The sequence below is a fragment of the Delphinapterus leucas genome, chromosome 4, assembly GCF_059928025.1.
Source record: "Delphinapterus leucas isolate spDelLeu-1000000601 "Yukka" chromosome 4, BTC_Dleu_Yukka2, whole genome shotgun sequence".
Lineage (NCBI taxonomy): Eukaryota > Metazoa > Chordata > Mammalia > Artiodactyla > Monodontidae > Delphinapterus > Delphinapterus leucas.
The window spans coordinates 108,681,238-108,706,379 of NC_143132.1; the positions used below are offsets into that span (position 1 = coordinate 108,681,238).

At 41.7% G+C, this 25,142-nt stretch overlaps 1 protein-coding gene across 1 annotated transcript in view; it reads left to right on the forward strand.

The window, feature by feature from the left end:
- The window catches only part of PLCH1 (phospholipase C eta 1), a 269,122-nt gene that overhangs the window by 39,456 nt on the left and 204,524 nt on the right, over positions 1 to 25,142 (forward strand). Inside the window, exon 2 of the mRNA XM_089910967.1 lies at positions 2,881 to 2,999. Coding sequence (XP_089767093.1) covers positions 2,921 to 2,999 — 79 coding nt within the window. The 5' untranslated portion in view covers positions 2,881 to 2,920. The remainder of the gene's footprint in view (positions 1 to 2,880; positions 3,000 to 25,142) is intronic.

The following is a 25,142-nucleotide window of genomic DNA, read 5'->3' on the forward strand; positions in this document are numbered from 1 at the left end:
ATACTGGAGGGAATCCAGGAAATGCGGCATAGAAGGAGGACATCACTGACGTCTACCGAGGGCCTGTAGTGTGTGCACAGCTCAGGTCTGGCACTCGGGTGGCTTACTGTCTGCCCTTCAGCAGCAAACAGATGCCAGGGGAAGTAAGACATGCCCGTGATTAACCAAAATAGGGGGCACACAGCCTGCAGACCATAGGGTTCAATTACTTATACCTTTGTGTTCTAGTTCAACCATTTAAACTGAGTCCCCTCTTCTTAAAAACACCTACCCAGAAGAGTTTGTAGTCCAAAGGTACGATTTCAAGTCCCACTGCTGCTTTTTCCTAGCAGCATGGGTGAGTCACAGACTCTAACATCCTCTTCTCTCCGTTCATCTGGTTAAAAGGAAGGGCCAAATGAGAGTCAGGTATGTGCTTGTGTTTTGTTGACTATACACAAAAGCACCTTATTCTTTCATCTTCTGATTCCGCTAACCTTCCTTGTATTGAGAATGAACAGAGAGGGCAAAATAAAGAATGACACATGAGAAGCAACCTAAGTGCCCATCGACAGATGAATGGATAAAGAAGATGTGGCACATATATACAATGGAATATTACTCAGCCATAAAAAGAAACGAAATTGAGTTATTTGTAGTAAGGTGGATGGACCTAGAGTCTGTCATACAGAGTGAAGTAAGTCAGAAAGAGGAAAACAAATACCATATGCTAACATATATATATATATATATATATATATATATATGTATGGAATCTTAAAAAAAAATGGTTCTGATGAACCTAGGGGCAGGACAGGAATAAAGACGCAGACGTAGAGAATGGACTTGAGGACACAGGGAGGGGGAAGGGTAAGCTGGGACAAAGTGAGAGAGTAACAATGACATATACACTACCAAATGTAAAATAGCTAGTGGGAAGCACCTGCATAGCACAGGGAGATCAGCTGGTGCTTTGTGACCACCTAGAGGGGTGAGATAGGGAGGCTGGGAGGGAGACACAAGAGGGAGGGGATATGGGGATATATGTATACATATAGCTGATTCACTTTGTTGTACAGCAGAAACTAACCTAACATTGTAAAACAATTATACTCCAATAAAGATGTTAAAAAAAAGAAGAATGACACATGAAACCATAAGATCAAGTTACTAAGGAAAAGTTAGCATGAATACAGACAGTTCTCCTTAATTCTGTGTAACCTAAAATATTTCTTTTTTTGTAAAATATTTCTAATATAAATCATGAATATACTTTTGTAGGAAATAGTTACTACTGATATTACTGAAAATTATTTCCAATTCTTGAAAAAAGGTATTCTTATTAAAAACATGTCTTCAAAATCGAATACATGAATATATGTATAAATAAATGCATAAAAAAGACTGGAATGATTCACACGAAGCAGAAGTGGTCATTCCAGGAGAGAGACATGAAATGAGGGAAGAGGGGATTTTCAAGGAAAAAATTTTTTTCGAGTTTCAATATTGAGTTTTTTTAAAACTGAGCATATCTAACTGTATACCTAAAATACTTTTTGAGAGAAATCCTTGTAGTATGGAATACTGGGTGGGGAGGGGGCAGGGAGGGTTGTCTCCATAATCACCTGTTTTCTATCTTATTTTACAGTTGGTTCTGTGAGTGATTGTATCTTGGCGTGATGGGACTCACCCTCAGCCCCAGGGAGTGGGAGAAGCAGCCAGATTTAGCCAGGTGGGGGTGGGGTAAGAAGAAGGGGGGGGTCAGGTCTCCTGGGGCCTGAGAAAAGGTAGGATAGGTTACAGGTAGGGGAGGGTGGAAGAATGAGGCTTAGGGAGCCAAGGAGAAGCTCTGGCAGAAGCTTTAGGAACCTACACCAATTGTGGTTCCATTAATGAATAGGCACAGCTCTGATCATTTGTTTTTTTCAGTACTGACTCCATCCTGGAGTGCCTTTACAAAAGTCTAGATTGCTTTAATAGGACAGATGACAAATTGTTTCCCACCTGTGGATTTTCCTTCATGCCAGCCTTGCTTGGTTTTGCCTGGCTTTATTCTGTGACCAGAGAAGAAGATGGAATTCTGAAAAGTTGCTTTAGCCAGATCCTGTGAACAAAGGGAGCCTTGTTTGGGGTTATGCACACCAGCTTTTGGAGGAGTCTAATTCATCAGCTGGCATCTCTGCTTTTCAAGTCCTTGCTCTGGTTAGCACTGTGTTTCTCTGTCCGTGGAGGAGCAAACCTTCTGGAGGAGCAGGCCCACTGCTTGTTCACCTGGCTCTGGTTACAGGGGGCAGAGGCAGGCCCTAGGGGCTCTAAATGGGCACCCATAGTGAGTCCAAGAGAGGGAGGCAGCCTTTGTTACTGTGTTTGCCTGGCCCATGGCTACATGGATGCCATTATAATTTCCAAGATTTCCCTGGATTGGTCAGGTATGCAGTCCACCAGACTGGTGCTGACACAAAAGTCGGAAACTGGGAATGTCAGTCACCCTCCTGTTAGTCCCCTCCCCGCCTGCAACTGAGATTTCCTGAAAAGCTACCAGCATTGACTGGTTTGAGTCCTGGCGGAGTGCGGGCGAAGCCTGGAGCACATAAACCAGTTCTGAAACTTGTTCTCCATTGGTGGATTGATTTTTTTCCCCCCCAGGACAACGGTAACTTTGAGCCCCTTCAGGTGCTATTAGAAAAAGCTCCTGTTGTGGTATGTTAAGTGACCTTCTATCTAGTAGGAAGACTTGTGGGGAATTTCTTGGGGCCTGGGGCATTCCAGCTCCCCACGTGGGGAAGGTGTGAGGCCTGCGTGCTCCCCGCTAAGGCCCGGGGACTAACGGCGTTAGGCGGCCAGCGTGAGCGTGTGGCTTCCGCCTTCTTCATTTTTGTCTCCTTCCTTTTCCCTTGACAGAGCAATTTTGTTTTGATGCTGTGCCAGAAATCTTCTGACAATGAGTTACTGGAACTTGGAGAAAAGGAACTGTGTGCAGTACCGCAGGCATTTTCTGGTGGACAACAGTCTGTTTCACGGTGAGTTGCCTTTTCTACTCCTGTAGGCGGATCTTTTGTTTCTGAGAGCACTTTTATTCCAGCACTCTGGATGCAAATGTGGTATGATTGTTGGGTTGAACCAAGAGCCTGAGTTAACTTGTTGATGAAAAATTACCCAAGAATCCCCACTGGACTCATTCCGCAGAGTAGCAAGCTGTGTGCCGCCCCTCAGCAACCATAACAGCATCGTTACTTTCTACCTCTCAGGTTAGTTTATGTCAGTGCCTTTCCTCTTCTACTACACTGTCAACTCCAGTAATATCCCTTTCCGATGGTTGAAATTGGGGGAGCTAGACCCATAGGTAGTGCTCGGTTAATATCGGTGGATCATCAATCAGGGCTTATAACCAGCATGGTGTGTGCCTTCTATCAGGCTCCATATAAAAACAGAGCAGATGAGGGCACTTAACCATAACTATCAGGGTGGATGACTGCAGCTGTAAATCAGAGAATAATCAACATTAGTCATTTTCATGGCAAACTAAGATGAATTGCCTTTACCCTGCTGACATATTTGTTTTGTTTTATACAGCCAGGGATAAGCTCTGTCAATCCTGATATCAGGGTGCCCTTGAGTGAAATTTACTTAAGAGTCAGAGATGCATGTGTTGGCAGAATTTTTGGAGCAATCCCCATTAAGAGCTGGTGGAATTGTAGAGGGAAGAGAGAGATTTCATGAGAAGTGGAGCGCTGCTGAACAGAATCCTTCATCTAAGCTGCCTTCAACTTTCTAAGTTTGGTTTTTCTTCCCCAATTTAGTGCAGACTTACTGTTTTTTAATTGCTTTAGATTAAGTTTAAGATAACAAACTTAACCCTACTTACTTTGTTAAAGCACATCTTACAATGTTTTTTCTCGTTCATTATGCCACCTCACTATCGGACTTTACTCCGTAGAGGATGCCTTCATTTACAGGTCAAGAAAGGGAAGCAGAGATGAAATGACCAGCCCAAGTTGGCATAGCCAGTTATTAGCAAGGTCAGATCTAAAATTCTAGCCTCTACACTTCCAGGCTGGCTCTCTTGGCATTGCAGCGGCGACAGCCTCTTAGCAAAGGAGACTAAGACATGGTGACTTCACACGCTGGCACTGAGTTCTGCTTTGTTTTCCTGTGAACCTCATCTAAGGACCCTGTTCGTTGCTTCATCTCTCACACAGTGTTTGCTGTGTGGTGCTTTCTGTTACAAATTTACTTGTATTAAAAAAAAAAAAAGAATAAATATGATAAAGAAACACAGGAGTTAGAAAAATTAGCTTTATTTTTTCCAAGTTTTGTGCCAATTTTGAAAAAGTTCAGATTTTATTTATTCATTATTTTAGAATACCTTTGTCCAGAGATCTCAAAGACTATAACAACTTAAAAACAATTTCCTATGTATTGTTACAGCTGTGTTACCACTTAGTGAATTACTGTATTGCTGATAGTTTTCCTGAGGGCTTGAGGAACATGATCCTATTGAATCCTTTCAGCACCTTTGCGATAGTTATTATTCATCCCATTTTATGGATGGGGAAACAGAGGTTTGGGGAGGTTGTTGAAGTGGTGATCTAAAATCAAACTCGTGTCTGCTTAACTCCAAAACCCCACTATTTTTTTTCCAGGCTGCACCTCCATTTTAATAGAAAAATTAACACTCTGAGAGGTTTAAGTTCTTTTCAACAGTATTCGCTCTGCTATTAACTAGCCATGTCTGATCTTGACTACGTTATATAATCCTTCAGGATCTCAGTTTTCTCGTCTGTGAAATGAGTGTGCTGGTCTCGATGATTTTTTAGGTTCTTCCTAGTTCTAGTCTCTGAGATTCCATTGAAGTATTTCTGAGAATTACAGTTGCTGTATGTATTTTGTGAGCTATCTTGTCTCTGAACATGAGATTCACAAGAGGGCAGTAGAATACTTAAAATATGACTTGGTTACTTACGTTGAAGAATTACTCATTTGAGAAGATTTAGAGATATCAAATCTTCCCAAGATTAAAAGGACTAAAGCCAGTTAGAATTATGATTCTGTTCATTTATAATAAAGCAGTAGCTTTAAGTATTTCTGATAGTTAAAATATCATTTTGGATCTCTATGCCAAAGGATATGTAATTCAGGAAAGAACGATGCCTCTGCTCTTCCACTGTATTTACTTCTGCAGAAAAGTAATGTCTGTGAAGACAGGAATTTATTTAACTTTATGGAGGATTGTGAGGAGTCTTGGTATATTTTAAGCCAAGGGAGCACTAGTGATAACATCTTTGTAGATGATTTCTAAACATTTATGAGAAAAGACAGGACATGTTGAGTTAGAAAGGTCAGATTTCTTTTAGAGGGGATTCTCCTGGTCTGCTGGTAACTCTCCTTACATAACCAAATCAAGCCAAACAAAAAGAAACAAAACCCCTCCATTATAAACAGAAAAGAACCATTTCCTCTGCAAGATAATAGACTTTTAGAATATGCAGACTCAGATGTGCAAATTGTGCTAGCCAGACTTAAGCAGTATTCCCAGGAGAAAGGAACCACCTTAAAAAGAGGACTAGGTGGGCAGTAGGGGGTCAATAAAAGTAAAAATAAAAATGTAGTATTTGTATACTGTTTCACAGTTCATAAAGCACATTCATAGCCTCCCTTTCTGAGTATAGAGGAGGTAGGTTCTCATTGGAAACAATGTAGAAAATTACCCACAATCTCCCAACCCAAATTGGAGTAACAGAATAACACTAATTGTCTGTTTCTACCCGGTCTTTTATCTCCTCTCATCTTCGCAACAGTCCTGCTGTAGGAATGGAATACCTGGAAAAGGTAGGAAACGGTGGGTACTAGGCAACAGAAATGAGCTGATTGAATTGACAATTCTGTGTCAGTCAGGAGAGGACCCCTGGTAGGCATTATGATGAGCTGTTTTTGTATTTCCCACTTGTGCTGGCCTTTGCCCTGATTTTTAGGGAATCTTGAATCCAAAGGGATTTTGAGCCTATCAAAGAAGCCAATTGCCAGAGGTTTTCTCTAGTTGGCTTTTGTTTTAACATGTTTGATATAGAGAAAAAACTTGGGCAAAGAATAATTTGTGTAGTATGAACCTTGCTTTAATGGCTTATATTTTCATGAATTATTTTTATTTGAAAATTACCTGTACCCTCAGCTCTTTCTCTTGGCTGTCGTGAATTGCAGCATTTTTTTCTGACCTGGGATACATATTCTTAAACCTGTTATCAGTGTATTTACAGTTTATATATATCCAATTTCTAATGCACATAAGCTTTTTTCAAACATTTGAGTTCCTACTTGGAGGTGACTTAATTTTTGTTTTCATGCATTGCTAGTTATAACTGTGATGTTGAAAAAATTGTGATGTTGCTTTCCTGTAAGTTATATGGTATCACCCCTACTTACTATATTGAAATTTATTTCTGTTGCTCTCATGTTGTTATATGAATGTTTCTGAATGATCAAGGCAAATCTAGACTAGAAACGTTTTGAATTGAATTACGAGTGTCTCTTACTATCTAGGGATAAAATTAAGGATAGTTCTGGTATTAAATATTTATGTAGTATGTCTTTTTAAAAAGTGCTTTATATGTACTTTGACTTTGCCTCACAAAAAACTTCTAATCAAACTAATTAGCTTATTAACTAATTAGTTTTTAGCCAGCCTCCCCTTCCTGGCCAGAGGCCTAATTGGTGATGTAGGACAGAAACTGGACTGCCAGTTTGTAAAGGAAAGTAGGTTTGAATTGGATCCCAGAGACTAGTTCTAGCTCCATTTTTATGACTCACTTGTGTAGCCTTTGTCACCTAGGTGACCCTCAGTTTCCCTCTTTCTAAAATGAGGGTTTTCCAGATTCCAAAGTTCCCTTCTAGCAGCAACGTTGTGGTCTCTGTGTAGTCAAACAGGATGTGCAGTGAACAGGAGTGTCCTACAGGCCAGAACATGGGAAGAGAGGGCTGACAAGATGGCAATGAAGAGGAGGAAGATTCTTGTTTGATTGTAAACTTTGTAGTTACCTTGGCACTGGCAAAAAGCTGCATTTCCCTTTAGGGGTGTGTGTGTGCGTGTGTGTGTGTGTGTATGTGTGTATGTGTAGGGTTGTTCTTGAGTCCCTCGTGTGTGTGTGTGTATGTGTGTGTGTGTAGGGTTGTTCTTGAGTCCCTCATGTGTGTGTGTGTGTGTGTGTGTGTGTGTAGGGTTGTTCTTGAGTCCCTCGTGTGTGTGTGTGTGTGTGTGTGTGTAGGTTGTTGAGTCCCGTGTGTGTGTGTGTGTGTGTGTGTGTGTGTGTGTGTGTAGGGTTGTTCTTGAGTCCCTCCCAAACATGGAGAGACCAGTAGCTAGGACTGACAAGCTTTCAGGACAAACGTCATTATACTCAAAGAAGAGTGGAGAAGTTCTCACTGGAATTCCATCCTCGTTGTAAAAAAGAAGAATGCCAGATCCGGCCTGGTAAATATGAAAGGAGAATGAAATTATGCAGGCATGAATTTCGGTTCTCATTCATTTAGGCCAGTTTATTAGCAAGGTATGACTTTGGCAGCCTGTCTGCTTTAGCGGTTTGGGGCATTACTGGATTTTTTTATCAGAGTGTCATTTCTTAACTGAGTCAAACCCTAGCTTTTCCAGCCAATGACTGTATATACATCCTCTTCTAGGTCCAGAAAAACACCAGCACACAGAGAATTCCTGCTAATGCAATGATAGTCAAGATATTGTGAACATCATTAAGATCAAAAGTATTATCTCTTAGAGGAGCACTGCATGGAAAAAATTTCAAAGACAGTTGAGAGAAAGTATAAAAAAAAAAAAAGATAGGCCTTAAAGGGAGAGAATATACTTGAGTCATTTAAATGATGTAATAGAACTAATTCTGGAAGCAGCCTTGCCCAGAAGATTCCTCTTTAGCCCCACACTCAAGTCTCCCCCTCCCCCTTCCATGGCCACCAGGCAGAAAGCACGAAGGGCAGGTATACTTTCAGGTCTGTGATGTTCAGGGGCATCTCGTGAACATGCCAGAGGCAGTGAAGGCTCAGCAAATGGAGCAAGGCCTGTCCCAGGTGTGGCATCTTGCAGGGGCCACCCTCCCTCTGGGCTGCTTTGGATGAGTTGTTCCTTTGGGACTAAGTTTCCATGTCAGCAAAATGCTTCAATTTAGGACAAATGACCTCTAAACTTCTTCCTAAGTGGTAAAATTTCGAGAAATGCTTGTTTCTCCACTTCCCCACCTCAGGCCACTTTTAAACAGAGGCCAGCTGGGGAATTTGCAGTGAATTAACTGACCATATTGATTTATGTACTTCTCCCCTTGCCTGAGACAAATTAGAGCCAGCCATTCAGGCCTTGCAGAAGTAGATACTTATATCTAGTTAGAACACAAACTTTAACGTGAGCTAGTATGAAACAATATTATTCTATAACTTTTTGGTAACGTGTGTTCTTCCTTCATCCCTTGGAGACAGAAAATTGTCAAGGAAAGTCTCAGTGAAATGCTATTTATATCAAAATCCAAAGTTCATTTCCTTTTTTTTTTCTTTTTTTGGTCTTTCTCCATGATGACCAAACTGGTTTATTGAACATTCTCAACTTAGTGTAGCATATAAACAAAATTGTTTTATCTTTCACCAATTACTACTTTAAAAAATACTCTTTGCAACATCTTGGGCAGATTCTATTACTTTCTGGCTACTTTTGGTTACTGAGGGTCTAATCCAGTTTAAAAGGTTAATCTCAAACTCATCTAAATCCCACCTTCTCCCTTACCTGCAGCGTGGGCCTGACCTGTCTGTCAGGGGTTGAGGGGGGGCGTTGATTTGGCTCTGCTATAGTTCTCCTTGAAGAGGAATTCAAGGCCTAGATCCTCAGATTTTGGTACAAGGAAGAGAGATGGGGGAAAGCAAAGGTCTTTGAGCTGCACCCCGGCCAGTTTGTATGTTAGTGGCAGTGAGATGACCAAGACTCTCTCTCCTGTTCTCTCTTCTGTGGATGTTTGGTTTCACCCTGACCCCTCTGTCATCAAGGACTCTGCAGAGAGGACCCGCTGTCTCCCTTCAGCCCCACCCACTGTCCATTTCTTATTCCCTCTGGCTGAAGCCTGGCTGCCCTTGCCCTTAGAGCTCTTGGGCAGCTGCCTGGTCCCTGCCTTTTCTCTTATCTCCATGTTTCTGCACGTGGAGTTTTGCAGGCTGCCGCAGGCTGTGGAGGATGGGCTGGTTATGAAGTTGTTCCTGTCCTCCTCCCAGACCTACTGATCTCAATCTCTCTGTTTCTTCTCACGCTGTTATGGGGGCTACTCCCCCAAGCCTTAGGAAGCCTCTGAATTATTCTTTTGTAGTCCTTCCCCTGCTTGTCTCTGGGAATGAGGGGTGCTCCGATTTTAATCCTCAGAGTACTGTTTGTGCCACTCCAGGTGCCTAGGCTGTGCACATAACAGGGGCTCAGGTCATGTGATTTTGAATGGATGGAATCCCACCCTCTTCACCCCTGACAGTTCTCCTTGGACCTCTCTAGAGGCACTCCAGGCTGGTCCTTGTCCATGAACATTTTGGATTAGAGAGACTTCCTTTCCCCAAAGGTACCAGTGTTCTTTGTTGTGCTTGCTTCTTGCAAGGTTGTGTAGCTGGATCGATCAGAGCCAAGCAACGATCTAGATTTATAAAAATCCATGGTGAGATGTCTCGGCCTCTTTTCCCCATCGGGAATCTAATTTGATGGGATTTTGTTGACAAAAGAGAACCCACTGTGTTCTCTTTTTGTCATGCTTTCCGTGTTGAGGTCATTCACATTCTGTAACGATGGAGGGCATAAAAAGATCCCGGTGGAATGCGTAGCAAAATGGCAAATTGAAGATCTGGATACCTGGGAAGCCCAGATGGATGAGAAGTTAACAGTGGTCAGTCTCTGAAGCTTTAGCTTTAGTCGTTGTTTGAAACAAGCCTGTTGTGTTAAGTGATAATCTTGGCTGGCCTTTCCAGATAGACTCTCAAATTCTCTCAAACCTGTGGCCATTGGGAGTCCAGTCAAGCAGAAGGGCCCTTGATTATTTTATTCCTTATGCTTGGGAATACCAATTTTCTGGTTACTAAGTTAGAAGAAATATATCCAATAAAGAGTCAACTTTTCCTTCAGATTTGCAGACTTCTCACGTTTTAAGTGGTTACATAAGAGCATTATGTCCCCTTAGACCTGTGTTACAAATTTAAGCCTTTGTTCTTTAAGCTGCATTTCCATAATTATAATTAATTTTCCTCTGCTCTCTCATTTTCCCAGTTGTCTTTTCTACTCTGTGCCTAATATATGCACAGAGATTGATGCGAGGATGAAATGTCTTTCCATGGGTAGATTCAGGGTTCTTCCAGAGCAGCATAATTATTTAATTTAGTTATACAAAAGATCCAGATTTTTTTCTTGGACCACAGTAATAATTATTAGTGATTGTATTTGTGATCACAAAACCCTCTTGTCTCCCATCTATCAAAACAAAGATTAAAAATTCCAGTTTGGTCCTTTACACTGTGTACATGAAAAGTCATCCCAGTGGACCTGTGATAGTTTATATATTTTTAGGGCTCATTCCTTTCAGCAGGTATGTTTGGGCTTGTTACAGATGCAAATTGTTGGTTTCAAAGGGATAGTCAGATTTTTAAAAAATTTAAAGCCCATAGCCTAGTGTGTTTTTCACCCATTCCAGCAGCTTCAACTCCCATCTATGTGCCGATAGCTCCCAACAGTGTATTCCTGGCTTAGCACCATACCCAGATGTCCATCCTCCTACCTGACAGCTCCACTGATGCCTGCAGGTCCTCAGACTCAGCATGTCTGGAGCAGAATTCCCTCTTCTGCACCGGTAGCCGGCTGCCTTGCCAGTCTTATCTCTTGCTTCCCCTCCCTCTTTGCACCACAGCTACACTGACCTTCCCGTTCCTTGCCCACAAAACTTACCCCTTCTTTGCTTAGCTGGCTGCTACCCCATCCTTCGGACACCAGAATAAGGGTCTCCTCTGCAGAGAAGCTTATACTGACTTCCCAGACTGGGTCAGTTCCCTTTTTATGCTCTCCTATCACCGTGCATTGCTGCCTCATTGTATTGTCACTGTTGTAATAAAACAATTAATTTTGTGACAACCAGTTTAATTTTTGTCCTCCTCGCACTTCTGGGCTCCACGGGAGTAGAGACTGTTCTCAGTCGTATCTCCAGTACATAGTAGAGTGCATTGCATATACTCAGTTACAGTGGAGATAAGAGCCACCTACTGTTTCATTATTTTTGCACTCTCAAGTTTGGCCTTCAATCTTTTTTTTTTAATTAATTTTTATTGGAGTGTAGTTGATTTACAATGTTGTGTTAGTTTCTGCTGTACAGCAAAGTGAATCAGTTATACATATACATATATCCACTCTTTTTCAGATTCTTTTCCTATATAGGTCATTACACAATATTGAGTAGAGTTCCCTGTGCTATACAGTAGGTCCTTGTTGATTTTCTATTTAATATATAGTAGTGTGTATATGTCAATCCCAATCTCCCAATTTATCCCTCCCCCTAACCTTGGTAACCATAAGTTTGTTTTCTACATCTGTGACTCTATTTCTGTTTTGTAAGTAGGTTCATTTGTACCAAGTTTTTAGATTCCACATATAAACTATATCATGATATTTGTCTTTCTCCGTCTGAATTCCTTCACTTAGTATGATAATCTCTAGGTCCATCCATTGCTGCAAATGACATTATTTCATTCTTTTTTATGGCTGAGTAATATTCCATTCTCTCTATATACCACATCTTCTTTATCCATTCCTCTATTGATAGACATTTAGGTTGCTTCCATGCCCTGGCTATTGTAAATAGTGCTGCAATGAATATTGGGGTGCGTGTATCTTTTCAAATTATGCTTTTCTCTGGATATTTGCCCAGGAGTGGGGTGGCTGGATCATATGGTAGCTCTATTTTTAGTTTTTTAAGGGACCTCCATACTGTTCTCCATAGTGGCTGTACCGATTTACATTCCCACCAACAGTGCAAGAGGTTTCCCTTTTCTCCACACCCTCTCCAGCATTTATTGTTTGTAGGTTTTTTGACTTTGGCCATTCTGACTGGTGTGAGGTGACACCTCATATTATTGCATTTCTCTGATAATCAGTGATGTTGAGCGTCTTTTCATGTGCCTCTTGGCCTTTCATCTTTGTGCTGTGGAATACATCAGTTCCTTGGCTGCAGACCCTCTTCTTCCCTTCACTCATGCTTTTGCCTTGGAGAACAAAAGAATGCACCTAAACCATTCCTTCCTGAGATTGAGAAGGGAAAGCCCACTTTGCCGAGAATCCTAGTGTGCTTTAGAAAAGATGATTACAAATGTATAATGCCTCAAAGTGGAAAAGGACAAACCCATTTCTTTAAAAGAATTTCTTAGACTTTTTGAATTCATTTAATAATACTTTCCAGAATTTCCATGTTCGTTATATATGGGTTTATTTTATTCAACTCTGAAAATGGAGGTTTTGCCTGTTAAAATAACCCTCTTAATAAAAGATGTTTAGTTGCAGTATTTTGCATACTATTAGAATTCTCTGCTGCTTGAGTCTGAAAATCTTCAGGCACAGAAGTGAGTTGTCATCTGTAGGGTAATTCTTACCCCAGAGAGCAGAATAGACCTGCACCAAAACAAAAGCACCAGCTTTCTCAGTAAGAGAGGTGGAAAGGAGGCCTAGGGGTGCATGAAGAGAATAATCAAACAGCTTCTTAAAAGTTAAGAAGATGCACTTTTATTTCAGATTTACAAACAAGAAAAATGGTGAGCACCTAGGCCTTTCATCTAAGAATCTCAAGCAATAGGAGAGTACATTTCTGACTTCTAGGTAGCAAAGTTACCCCAAGAATAATACCTACTTGGGTAGAATAAATGTAGAATCTGTGAAAACATTTTTTGTCCAATTTTGTCTTGTCAATATTCCTTTCTTGGTCAGCATATGTGACTGACATACAATAGTGATCTCAGAACTTCTTGTATTTAAATGTAGAAGGTGGTGACTTATTCCCAATTTAAAGGGAGAACAGTTCACACATTTATTGTTTAGTGTCCTATTTTATTCCTTGGCAACTTGAAATTGAATATCAATACGTATCCACAAATGACCATTTTTTGAAATTATATCAGTGTCAGAATTTTAATACCTTTCAGCAGAGGCTTATCTCTAGAGGCTTGTATTAATTAACTCTTTTAGCCAACGGTTCCCAGCCTTGGTTGCATGTTGGAATCACCTGGGGGTATTAAAAAAAACTGTTGTGCGTGTCCCAGCCCAGAGGGTCTGATTAATTGGTCTGGGTTATGGCTAGGGCCTGGGGGAATTTTTAGAACTCTGCAGGTAATTCCAGTGGGCAACCAATTAGATTCTGGTGTGTTGAATACTCCAGACTTAAGGTGGCAAATACATATTCTCTCAATGGAACAATAGAATTCATGAATTTGATAATGGTTATTTTTCTGTGATGATAGCCTATTTTATACTGAATCTTAAAGGTTTATGCTTGGCATTTTGTGGATGCTGGTTTCCTATAAAATTTTTTTTCACTTAATTTTTTTCTGATAGCAGTACAAGTTCACCATTGAAAAGTTGGAGAGTATAGAAAAGACTAAAGAAATAATCTATAATCTCAGTATGTGTTTTAAGTCTGTACTTTCTTAAAGTGATTTAAAAACCAAAGACTGGGCTTCCCTGGTGGCGCAGTGGTTGAGAGTCCGCCTGCCGATGCCGGGGACACGGGTTCATGCCCCGGTCCGGGAAGATCGCACATGCCGCTCCGCGGCTGGGCCCGTGAGCCATGGCCGCTGAGCCTGCGCGACCGGAGCCTGTGCTCCGCAACAGGAGAGGCCACAACAGTGAGAGGCCCGCGTACCACACACACACAAAAACAAACAAGAAACCAAACACTAAGTAGTGATCCTTTTTTTAAAAATAATTAATTTATTTAGGCTGCGTTGGGTCTTCATTGCTGCGCGTGGGTTTTCTTTAGTTGCTGTGAGCGGGGGCTACTCTTCATTGCGGTGCGCAGGCTTCTCATTGCGGTGACTTCTCTTGTTGCGGAGCTCGGGCTCTAGGCATGCCCGCTTCAGTAGTTGTGTCGCCCGGGCTCAGTAGTTGTGGTACACGGGTTTAGTTGCTCCGCGGCACGTGGGATCTTCCCAGACCAGGGATCGGACCCGTGTTCCCCGCACTGGCAGGAGGATTCTTAACCACTGCTCCACTAGGGAAGTCCTAAGTAGTGATTCTTAACTCTAGTTATACATTAGAATCTGCTGGGGTGCTTAAAAAATACTGGTGGTTGGGTTCTACCCGATCCTACTTAAATCATCTCTAGGCGGGTGGGAGTGGGTGGCCTGTGTGTTCATCCTTTTATTCCTTATATCTGTATCTTACTGTTTAACTTCAGGTGATTTTGATGCACTGTGAGGGGTGAGAATTACTGGGCTAAAATTGTTGACTTACTAAAATATTGATCTAATCAGTAAACTAAATCGAATTAATTTACTGATTTAGAACAGTATGTAATTATTTGCTAGTTTGAGCAAAATTGATGTATGAAACTTGATTTTATGCAGAGGAGTGGGAGGGGCAAGTGATATGCTCACCTTCATATGGTCATTTTCTTCCAACAGATTTATTTCATATTCCTTTTAATATCATGCTTTCTTAGTGCCCTTTAAGTATGACTTGTCTTAACATTACAGCTGATATATTTGTTGCATGATACAAATATATAACTTTTAGCCTTAACTGACCTCACAGGGTTATCCATAGCCTCCTGATGGTAAACAGAACTACTTTGGGAAGATTCTTAACAACAGGAAGCAGAATGTATTAAGTGTTTTATTTTTTGTTTTTTTGTTTTTTTTTTTGAGGTACGCGGGCCTCTCACTGTTGTGGTCTCTCCTGTTGCGGAGCACAGGCTCCAGACGCGCAGGCTCAGCGGCCATGGCTCACGGGCATGTGGGATCTTCCCGGACCGGGGCACAAACCCATGTTCCCTGCATCTGCAGGCGGACTCTCAACCACTGTGCCACCAGGGAAGCCCAAGTGTTTTGTTTTGATTAATCCATAATGAGGACTATACAGTTCACAACAGGATAAATTAAAGGATGGATGCAGAAATAAATATGAAACACAGGAAATGGGAGAACAGTACCATCATATGGAGTACATCAGTTTAATCTTGAGTATTATTAGAATTGTGTTTGTCTGTCTACCCTGGAAAACTATGGCAAACTTTGTCAGCCCCTGTAGACATATGTTCTGCCTTCATCACTTCACATGTGAGAAGACCGATTCTCAGTGTCCCTATGTTATTCCTAGAAGTTCACAGTTGTGAAGGAAAAATCTTGTCTTCTCAGATCGCTCTTGTTTTGCATGATAGTTCCTTCTTTGCACATTGGAGTCATATGGGGAACACAAAGAGGAATTTGGGGTCAATGTTAAGATAACTAAGTTTAGACCTTGTCAGGAGGCATCGGTGGATTCTGTATTCCAGTATTCTTGGGGCACCATCAGGAAATGTTAGGGCTGACGCTGAATCAAGGTTATCATTAGGACTGGAGATGCTGGTTGCTTTACTAACATTATCTCTTTTAAAAAAAATTTTATTGAAGATTTTAAATGTGTTAATTTCTGCTGTACAGCAAAGTGACTCAGTTATAAATATGTATATTCTTTTTCATATTCTTTTCCATTATGGTTTATCACAGGATATTGAATATAGTTCCCTGTGCTATACAATAGGACCTTGTTGTTTATCCATTCTATATATAATACTTTGCATCCAGCATTATCTCTTTTAAGTCTTTCATCAGGACAGTTTTAGGGATGAAACTCAGAGAGGTAAACATTTTGCCAAAAACCACATTGTTAGGTTATGGTGTTCAAACCCAGGTTTGTCATACTCTAAAATCCAGAGTTTTTCCACTATTGTGACACAATGATGTATTACACGAAGTTTTTTCTTTTAAAGCAGTTCAGGTTTGGGGATGGGTAGGATGGATTCGAATGTTTTAAAAGAACTTCAGACCTTTTAGAGGTCACTAGAGAACTCCACAGAAACACCATGGTGAGCTGCCCTCAGGCTGAGAAGGGAGCTTAGGGAACTGGGGTAGGGGCTGAGAGCTGGTATCTACTGGAGTGGTCCCTGGGAGCTTGTTAGAAATGCAGACTCACAGCCCCACCTGGGACCTGCTGAATTGGAATCTGCATTTTCCCCAGATCTCCAGGTGATTGAGTGTACAGTAAAGTGTGGGCAGTGCTGCTCTGAGAGACCCACTGGGCTTGGGTGTGAGTCCTCATGAGTGAGGGATTAGTCCTTATTCTTCAAGGAACTGGTGGAAGAGGAATGGGGTTAGAGGGAAGAGAATAACTCCCACAAACCAACACATTTAGAGGATGGAAACTTGTGTATATAGTTAAGGATGTAAGCAACACCCTGGTCTGCAGTGTGCATGGCATAGCAGAACTAGAAAGAACTTGAGAAGCCATCTGATTGGGGAATTCTGAACAGAACCTCTAGCTAGGCTTCAGGAAGCTGTGTAATCTCTGAAAATATCATTCCAAACACTCTGTGTATATATGCATATACATTTGTTCACCCCCCTCCTATGAACAAAGTCCTTAGCTTTCATCATATTTCAAAGCAATCTGTTACTTGCCCCTTTGGAACATTATAAACCTTTGACTAAAACCACTCTCCTTTTATAGATGAGAAAGCATATTCATATTCAACCAGCTAGCTGCAGGGTTAATTCTAAAAGCCAACATTCTGCCATTCCACCTCAGCTGGCCTTTATGATCTGAGCTAAATATTATGAAATGGTAAGTGGATTTCTGTGGGATCAATCTCACAAATCTCTGCATTTTCTGATTATTGGAAATGGTTACATCTTTATAGCATTGGACTATTGTGACATAAAAGCAATTTTACATGAAAGCATTTTAAAGCCTCTGTGTGTTGGCCAAGTGAGTGTGAAGTATTCATTGCAGAGCTGCTGGAGGAGGGGGCATACTGAGCATCGCCCTGGTTTCTCCATCGCTGAGGGCAGCAGGGCTCTGTGAGACAGGGCTCTCCTCACCTGGTGGCATCCAACTGACTTTTTTTGTCTTCATGGCTAATAAATGATTATTAACTCTCTGTGGGGAACCAGGTGCTGAACTTTACAAATAAAGTCATATAATCCATGTAGCATTTAGATCAAGTAATGATTTCACTATCTGGTAATTTACTATCTGGTAAAGTGTTGACTCCATGAATCCAAAGGACATTTAGAACATTTTTCATTTCTAGTAATAAAACATTGAAAGCTGCTGCTGTGCAAAACCACAGATGAGTAGCCTTTAGTTGTGGAAGTTAACTCTTTACTGGTCCCTCTTTGCATCTACCAAGAAATAGTAAGAGTGTCCAGATCTTTGTGAATTATGTTCGTGTCAGGAGAATGGTTGTTTTTCAAGGACAAATACCCAGTTTCAGTTGTCTCAACTTGCAGCCTGTGATTGCAACCATCTTTCATAGATGTGTACTCCTATTTTAGCTCCTGAGAACCCATCTGGGAAATAATATTCTCATATGCCTCTTATTGTGATCTCTTTAAATCTCATAATTATATTTTTTGACCCCCTACCCTTACCATTTCTCCTAAATTGTATAAAGCAGTGCAGATGTTTGAGATCTGGCAAGCGTAGGTACCATGTTTTCTGATACTGGTAATATAAAAATTTTTCTTGGCTAGATAACAAGTTCTGCATAAATCATAGTACTAAATTATTTCTAAATTAGATTCATTTATATAAAGTGATAAAATGTTATTGGTTTCCTATTTTATCATCTTTAATATTCATGAAGGAGCAATTCTTTCCTCTTTTCTCCAAAGTCTTTAACACAATTAGCCTTTGTAACCATTTTTGTGCTAGTTGACTGAATGAGGAGGACTGATGAAGCAGAAAATTAAAATACTTTCGATGCTGTAATTTTAATACTAATCATTAATCTACACTACAAAGTTGTTTTTCTCATTGATAAATTTATTGCTTTTAAAGATGTATTTCTATCTTTATAATGTTTTTCCTATCTACAGAGCTCTGTTAGATTTTTGAAATTCTTGCTATTTATATAACTTGTCAAGGAACGAGAATTTTGGCAACTAAAATCAACTTGATCATTTGCAGAAGGCTTAATTATATATGCTCTTAGGCATTTCCCTGCCTGTGTATACAGACTTCTTTTAAGTTATGAACATAGGGCATCTGAGTATATTTTCACCTTTGAGTATGCATTTATTATGAGTACTTTAGAGAGTGGTTAAACTATAATATTCATTCTCATTTTTGAAGTAAAAAGCCCCAGAATTTTTGCATAGAATTTTCAGGGTTGGAAGAGACATCAAGAAATTATTTAATGCAGTCAGTTGTGAGATCCCTTCTAGAATGAAAGCTCTAGAGATCAGGGAACATGACTTGAGGGCCTGGCCTATGGGAGACATCCGGTAAGTACTTGGTGAATGAGTTAGTAACCTTCCACATTTCATCAGTGAGGACCCTGAAGCCTGGGAAGGTTAAATGGTGGGCCCAAGCCGGGTCTAACCGAACTCTTAGTAAGCAGTGAGAACCAAGGCCCTGGTAGTGCAGTGTGCGGTATACACCATGTCACACCATGTGCCTCTGGTTGAGATTCCTTGGTCTCATTCTAAACAGAGGCAGTTCCTGATTTCCAAGTGCTGGTGTAACCATCAATCATTTGTCCTTGCCCTGAGCCCTTATTCCCCATGGGATATTGCCCTTTTCTCCTTCCTGCCTTAAATATTTATTGACCTGGGTTCTGTGCTGCGGATTTAGCAGTTAACAAAGAAGAAACGGCCCCTATCTAAACAGAGCTTTCAGTCTTGCCTCTCTTTGCTGTTACCCTTTTCTTCCCTCTTCTCCCCCAGAGCTCACACGGGACCTTTATGTTACATTAGCTTTTTCTTTGGAAACAATTTTATCTTCATAGAAAAGTTGCAAGAATATGCAACGAAGAACCCCCATATATCCTTTACCCAGATTTATTTACTGTTGAATTTTACCCCATTTGCTTTATCACTGTATGCTTGCACATCTTCTCTTTCCACACACACACACACACACACACACACTTATTTTTTCTGAATAATTTGAGAATAAGTTGCCTACCTCATAGCTCTTTGCTCCAAATACCTCATTGTGAATTTCCTAACAATAGGGATATTCTCTTACATAAGCAGGGTACAGTTATTAACCTAAGTAAATTCAACATCGATAAGTCTGTTTAATTTCTTTTTAAGGTCCTTTATTTATTTTTTTTGCGGTACGCCGGCCTCTCACTGTTGTGGCCTCTCCTGTTGCGGAGCACAGGCTCCAGCCACGCAGGCTCAGCAGCCATGGCTCATGGGCCCAGCCGCTCCGCGGCATGTGGGATCTTCCCGGACCGGGGCACGAACCCGTGTCCCCTGCATTGGCAGGCGGACTTTCAACCACTGTGCCACCAGGGAAGCCCTAAGGTCCTTTATTTTTGAAAGAACTTTTTTTCAACCGATATCTATCGGGAAACAGAGAAGGGAGAAGGAGAGTAACAGACATGGAGAAAATGTTACAGCATCACAAAACCTACCAAGTTCTTAGGGTGAAGGCAAACTTCACTTGTGTGTGATCTGTGCCTTAGAAGGACCCTGTGCTTAGTTTAATGCTCTGTTGTTGCTGTCTTAAAATTCTTTATTTTTTTGGGAAAGTCCCATATTTCCATTTCACACTGGACTTGCAGATTATGTAGCTGGTCCTGATTAGAGTCTTTCTGTACTGGGCTAGGAGCTTTTGCATGTGTTATCGTAGGTACTGTTGGAGATGAGGAAACTGAGGCTTCGAGGGACTTAAAATAACTTGGCTCAGATTGCTGAGCTACCTGGTGGAACCCAGATTTGACCTCAGGTCTTTTTGACCCCATATCCAATGGCTGTCACATTGCTTCCAATTATTATTCCATGCCTGCAACTCTCCCTGCACTGTGTTTAACTATTTCCGGATTTGGACTTGACCTGTCCTTTCTGTTTTTCTCCTTAGGAATTCTACCTTCTTTTCGGTATCACAGGCTGGCTCTCTTTCGTCCTAAATTCCTGGGGTAAAGTGTTAACTAGAAAGCCATTTGGGAAACTTTAATGAATCAGTAATTTTTGTCTCAAAGGAACTGCCTGTGAGTAGTTTCTATATTAATCTTCTCCTGTATTTGTAGAAAAAGGCTGCCTGTGGTCACTCCCTCTTTCGCCCTTACTGTATATCACAATTCCAGCAACTGGTTTCCTTCATGCTCCTAGCTTTTGGAGTCCCTCTGTCAGCAGTTGGGGTCCAGGTCCTGCTTTATTCCCAGTGTCTGTCTGAGAATTGGAGAACTGTTTGGAATCTGAGTTCCTGTGTTCGGTTGGGTCTTCCTGCTCAGACCTTCTTGGTGTCACTAAGGCCTGATCCATTCTAGGCCCAGGGATACATCAGTGAACAAGGTAGTCACCATTCCTGCTGTCATGGAGCTTACATTATGGTGCTCTGTTTGCTGTGTCCCATCTACCTGTTGGGATGGCTATTAGGCATAAAAAGAATAAATCAAGATCATTGTTGAGGAAAATAAGATAAGGAGAAAGGCTGAAGAAGTGAAGTTGTTTGACTTGGGGAAGAGAGACCACAAAATATTAATACATGTGAAAAATGCGCTGCTGAAGTTGGGAGAACATTCACTTTCTATTTCATCAAGAAGGAGACAAAGGAGTCGATTTTTCATTTCTGTAGAGTAATCTACATTAGGAATTTAGACTGTTGTGATAGTTCTGTGTGCTGTGACATATGAAAATTGTTATCAGAGGAGTCAGTACCATCTCTTACTTTGGTTTTCTTCCAGAAAGAGGGGTGATGTCTCTCTGCCGAGGTCATTTAAGGTCATCCCTTCCTTAAAGATCATGTTGTGTTATGAAAATGTCCTCCTCAGCCATTACAGGATTCGATTTTCAGAGGAGTGCATCTCTTTTTCTGTCCTTCAGGGGGGTTAATGTCCACCCAGCTCTCCTTCAGACCAGCTTCCTATTTTCTGGAGAGTCTCTGGTCAGCTGCGCAAAGGTCAACAGCCCTGAAGCCAGATTGCTATGTTGAAGGAGCCTTGGGGTCTGGCCCCTCCTTAGCCAGGCCTTGGCTTGGGCTGGCCTGTGAGAGACTTTACAGAAGTGTGGCTTCTGTCTCTTGAGCCTGAACTTTTGTGGCTACTGACTCTGTATTCTGGGCACCTGAGTTGTTCTCAACTGTTTGTACTCAGAAGAGCTTTGTATAGAAGGAGGTTGTTTCTTAATCTAGAATCTCCTTTTCCTCACTCCTCTATCCTCATAGTTATCTTTATGTTTGCATTCCTCATGGGATCAGTCTGTATATATAGTGTTCAGGGGTTCAGTATCACCAGATAAGGGGGTTGCGTTATGATGAGCGCATGTGCCTCCCATTTGAATGCACATATTGTAATCCTTCTTTAACTGGCTGTAAGCCAAGCAAGGCCTGGCACATAATATCATTTACCTTTTATTAGACCCAGGGATGTCAGGTTAAAGCATGGAAAAATCTCCTCTATTAAAATATCAGATATGGGGACTTCCCTGGTGGCGCAGTGGCTAAGAATCTTCCTGCCAATGCAGGCGACACAGGTTCCAGCCCTGGTCCGGGAAGATCCCACATGCCGCGGAGCAACTAAGCCCGTGCACCACAACTACTGAGCCTATGCTCTAGAGCCCGCAAGCCACAACTACTGAGCCCAAGTGCCACAACTACTGAAGCCCGCATGCCTAGAGCCCGTGCTCTGCAACAAGAGAAGCCACCGCCATGAAAAGCCCGCGTGCCGCAACAAATAACAGCCCCTGCTTGCCACAACTAGAGAAAGTCTGTGCACAGCAATGAAGACCCAACACAGCCAAAAATAAATAAGTAAAATAAATGTATTAAAAAAAATATCAGATACGCACAAGCATGGTTATTGTATAAGAAAACAGTCCTCCTTTAGCTGGAGAGTACAAGCACTTAGGGTTTCTTCCGGACTTTTACACTCAAGCTGTCCAGCTCCTCCTCCCAGGCGAGAAGTTTAAGGGGCTTCTCTGTTCAAGGTACAAGTGCCTCCTGAGTGCTATGGGGGAGGTTGAATATGTCACTACTTCAATCTTGAGAATTTAATTAAAGCGTTAGCCCTCAGGGTAGATACTTGTTTTAATATATGTCACTGTCAACAACCATTAGCGATTCCCATGTGCCTACCTATCTCTAGTTAATTCCCCTCTATTAATGTTATAATTAACACTGATCAGAACTGATGGTAGATAGCCAAACAGTTGATGCTGATTTATAAAGTCTGGCTACCTTTATTTATATCTGGGTATGAGTTCATGAAACCCAAGTGTCAATTGAATTTTCACATTTCTCAAGTCTCTACCAAAACCAGTTCAAGTGCTGTGTATGATCACTGGCTGTAAGCTCTTGGGTTTCTTTCAGGGCCTGTGAATAAGATCCTGCCCTTGGGGTCTCAGTTGTTTTCGTGGATAGCTGAAGCTGAAATCAAGCTCTGAGCCTACTAGGGATTTTATTTTGAATTATACTGACATCATCATCAAACTGATAGTGATGTGCGTATAAATTTTTATGCTAACCCATAATTTTTTTTTTTTTTTGCGGTACGCGGGCCTCTCACTGTTGTGGCCTCTCCCGTTGTGGAGCACAGGCTCCGTTCGCGCAGGCTCAGCGGCCATGGCTCACGGGCCCAGCCGCTCCGCGGCACGTGGGATCTTCCCGGACCAGGGCACAAACCCGTGTCCCCTGCATCGGCAGGTGGACTCTCAACCACTGCGCCACCAGGGAAGCCCTAACCCATAAAATTTAAAGTGACATGACCAACAAATAGTCAAGTCTTTCAAAAAAAATGAGAATTTTATTTTAAAGCCAAGAGTCTTGAAGGGGAGATCAATAAATCATCAAGGAGGCATCATTTCAAAGAACTGTCAGCCTAAAGTGTGGCTCCTCTCTGTCCCGTGGAACATAGCAAAATTAAATATGGGTAATACTCAGTTTGTCTTGGAATTCAGATGCTTAAAAATGTGTAGCAATTGCGGCCTACTGATGTGTGTCAGGTTTCTAACATAGGGGAAGTCCAAATTGGTTTACTTGACAAGCATGTGTGATCTATAGGACATGTTTTGTATCATTAGAATGTATAGTTATTCTCTCCGATGTTGAATAAACAGCCATGTCAATCCTGCTGTCTAAAAAAAACCCTTGTTTCTGCCATTCTCAATATTAGTTTAACAGGTGCTGGATGGAAACCTACAGTTCTACCTCTGCTCTCAGCTGAAATTTTTGTTGTATACTGGACTTGCAATTTAAGTTTTTTTTAATTTATTTATTAAAAAATTTTCTTTTGCGGTATGCGGGCATCTCACTGTTGTGGCCTCTCCCATTGCGGAGCACAGGCTCCGGACGCACAGGCTCAGCGGCCATGGCTCACGGGCCCAGCCGCTCCGCGGCATGTGGGATCTTCCCAGACTGGGGCACGAACCCATGTCCCTGTATCGTCAGGCGGACTCCCAACCACTGCGCCACCAGGGAAGCCCGCAATTTAAGTTTTTGGTTATACTCTGTTGTCTAGCAATTGCTGATTGCTGGCAATAATCTATTAAGCACATATGCATGGTATGCAGGAAGATCATGAGGTTATCATTATCATTGCTACTGAATATATTGGTACTTCGTGTACACCTGTGTCTCTGGAGCACCTTAACTCTTCCTTTGAAAATGAACTCATGGTAGCATTTCATTTTGTTCCATGGGACTGGATGGAAAAGTTCTAGCAGTTTTTCAGCATATTCCTGACAGGGCTTTCTGAGCTTTACGTAATGGCGATTCCCTCAAATGCACTGGTGATGAATAGGCCACAGGCATGCACTGTGCTGGTTTGTTTGAATTGATATATCATCTCTACTCTTTTTAATCCATTTAATTCCAAATTTGCAGTGACTGCCCAGCTTTAATCTAGTGAGTTGAGTCCATTGTAAATATAAACTGAGAGCAGATTTTCAGTGCCAACCCATAGATTAATAGACACTCACAGGCTAAAGTCTCTACCCTTCAGTTAGCTGCTTTTTTTTTTTTTGCAGTACGCGGGCCTCTCACTGTTGTGGCCTCTCCCGTTGTGGAGCACAGGCTCCGGACGCGCAGGCTCAGCGGCCATGGCTCACGGGCCCAGCCGCTCCGCGGCATGTGGGATCTTCCGGACCGGGGCACAAACCCGTGTCCCCTGCATCGGCAGGTGGACTCTCAACCACTGCGCCACCAGGGAAGCCCTAACCCATAAAATTTAAAGTGACATGACCAACAAATAGTCAAGTCTTTCAAAAAAAATGAGAATTTTATTTTAAAGCCAAGAGTCTTGAAGGGGAGATCAATAAATCATCAAGGAGGCATCATTTCAAAGAACTGTCAGCCTAAAGTGTGGCTCCTCTCTGTCCCATGGAACATAGCAAAATTAAATATGGGTAATACTCAGTTTGTTTTGGAATTCAGATGCTTAAAAATGTGTAGCAATTGCGGCCTACTGATGTGTGTCAGGTTTCTAACATAAGGGAAGTCCAAATTGGTTTACTTGACAAGCATGTGTGATCTATAGGACATGTTTTGTATCATTAGAATGTATAGTTATTCTCTCCGATGTTGAATAAACAGCCATGTCAATCCTGCTGTCTAAATAAAACCCTTGTTTCTGCCATTCTCAGTATTAGTTTAACAGGCGCTGGATGGAAACCTACAGTTCTACCTCTGCTCTCAGCTGAAATTTTTGTTGTATACTGGGCTTGAAAATTAAGTTGTTTTTTTTAAGTTATTTTTTATTTATTTATTTTTTTACGGTACGCTGGCCTCTCACTGTTGTGGCCTCTCCCGTTGCGGAGCACAGGCTCTGGACGCGCAGGCTCAGCAGCCATGGCTCACGGGCCCAGCCGCTCCGCGGCATGTGGAATTTTCCCGGACCGGGACATGAACCCGTGTCCCCTGCATCAACAGGCGGACTCTCAACCCCTGCGCCACCAGGGAAGCCCTGCTTTTTTTT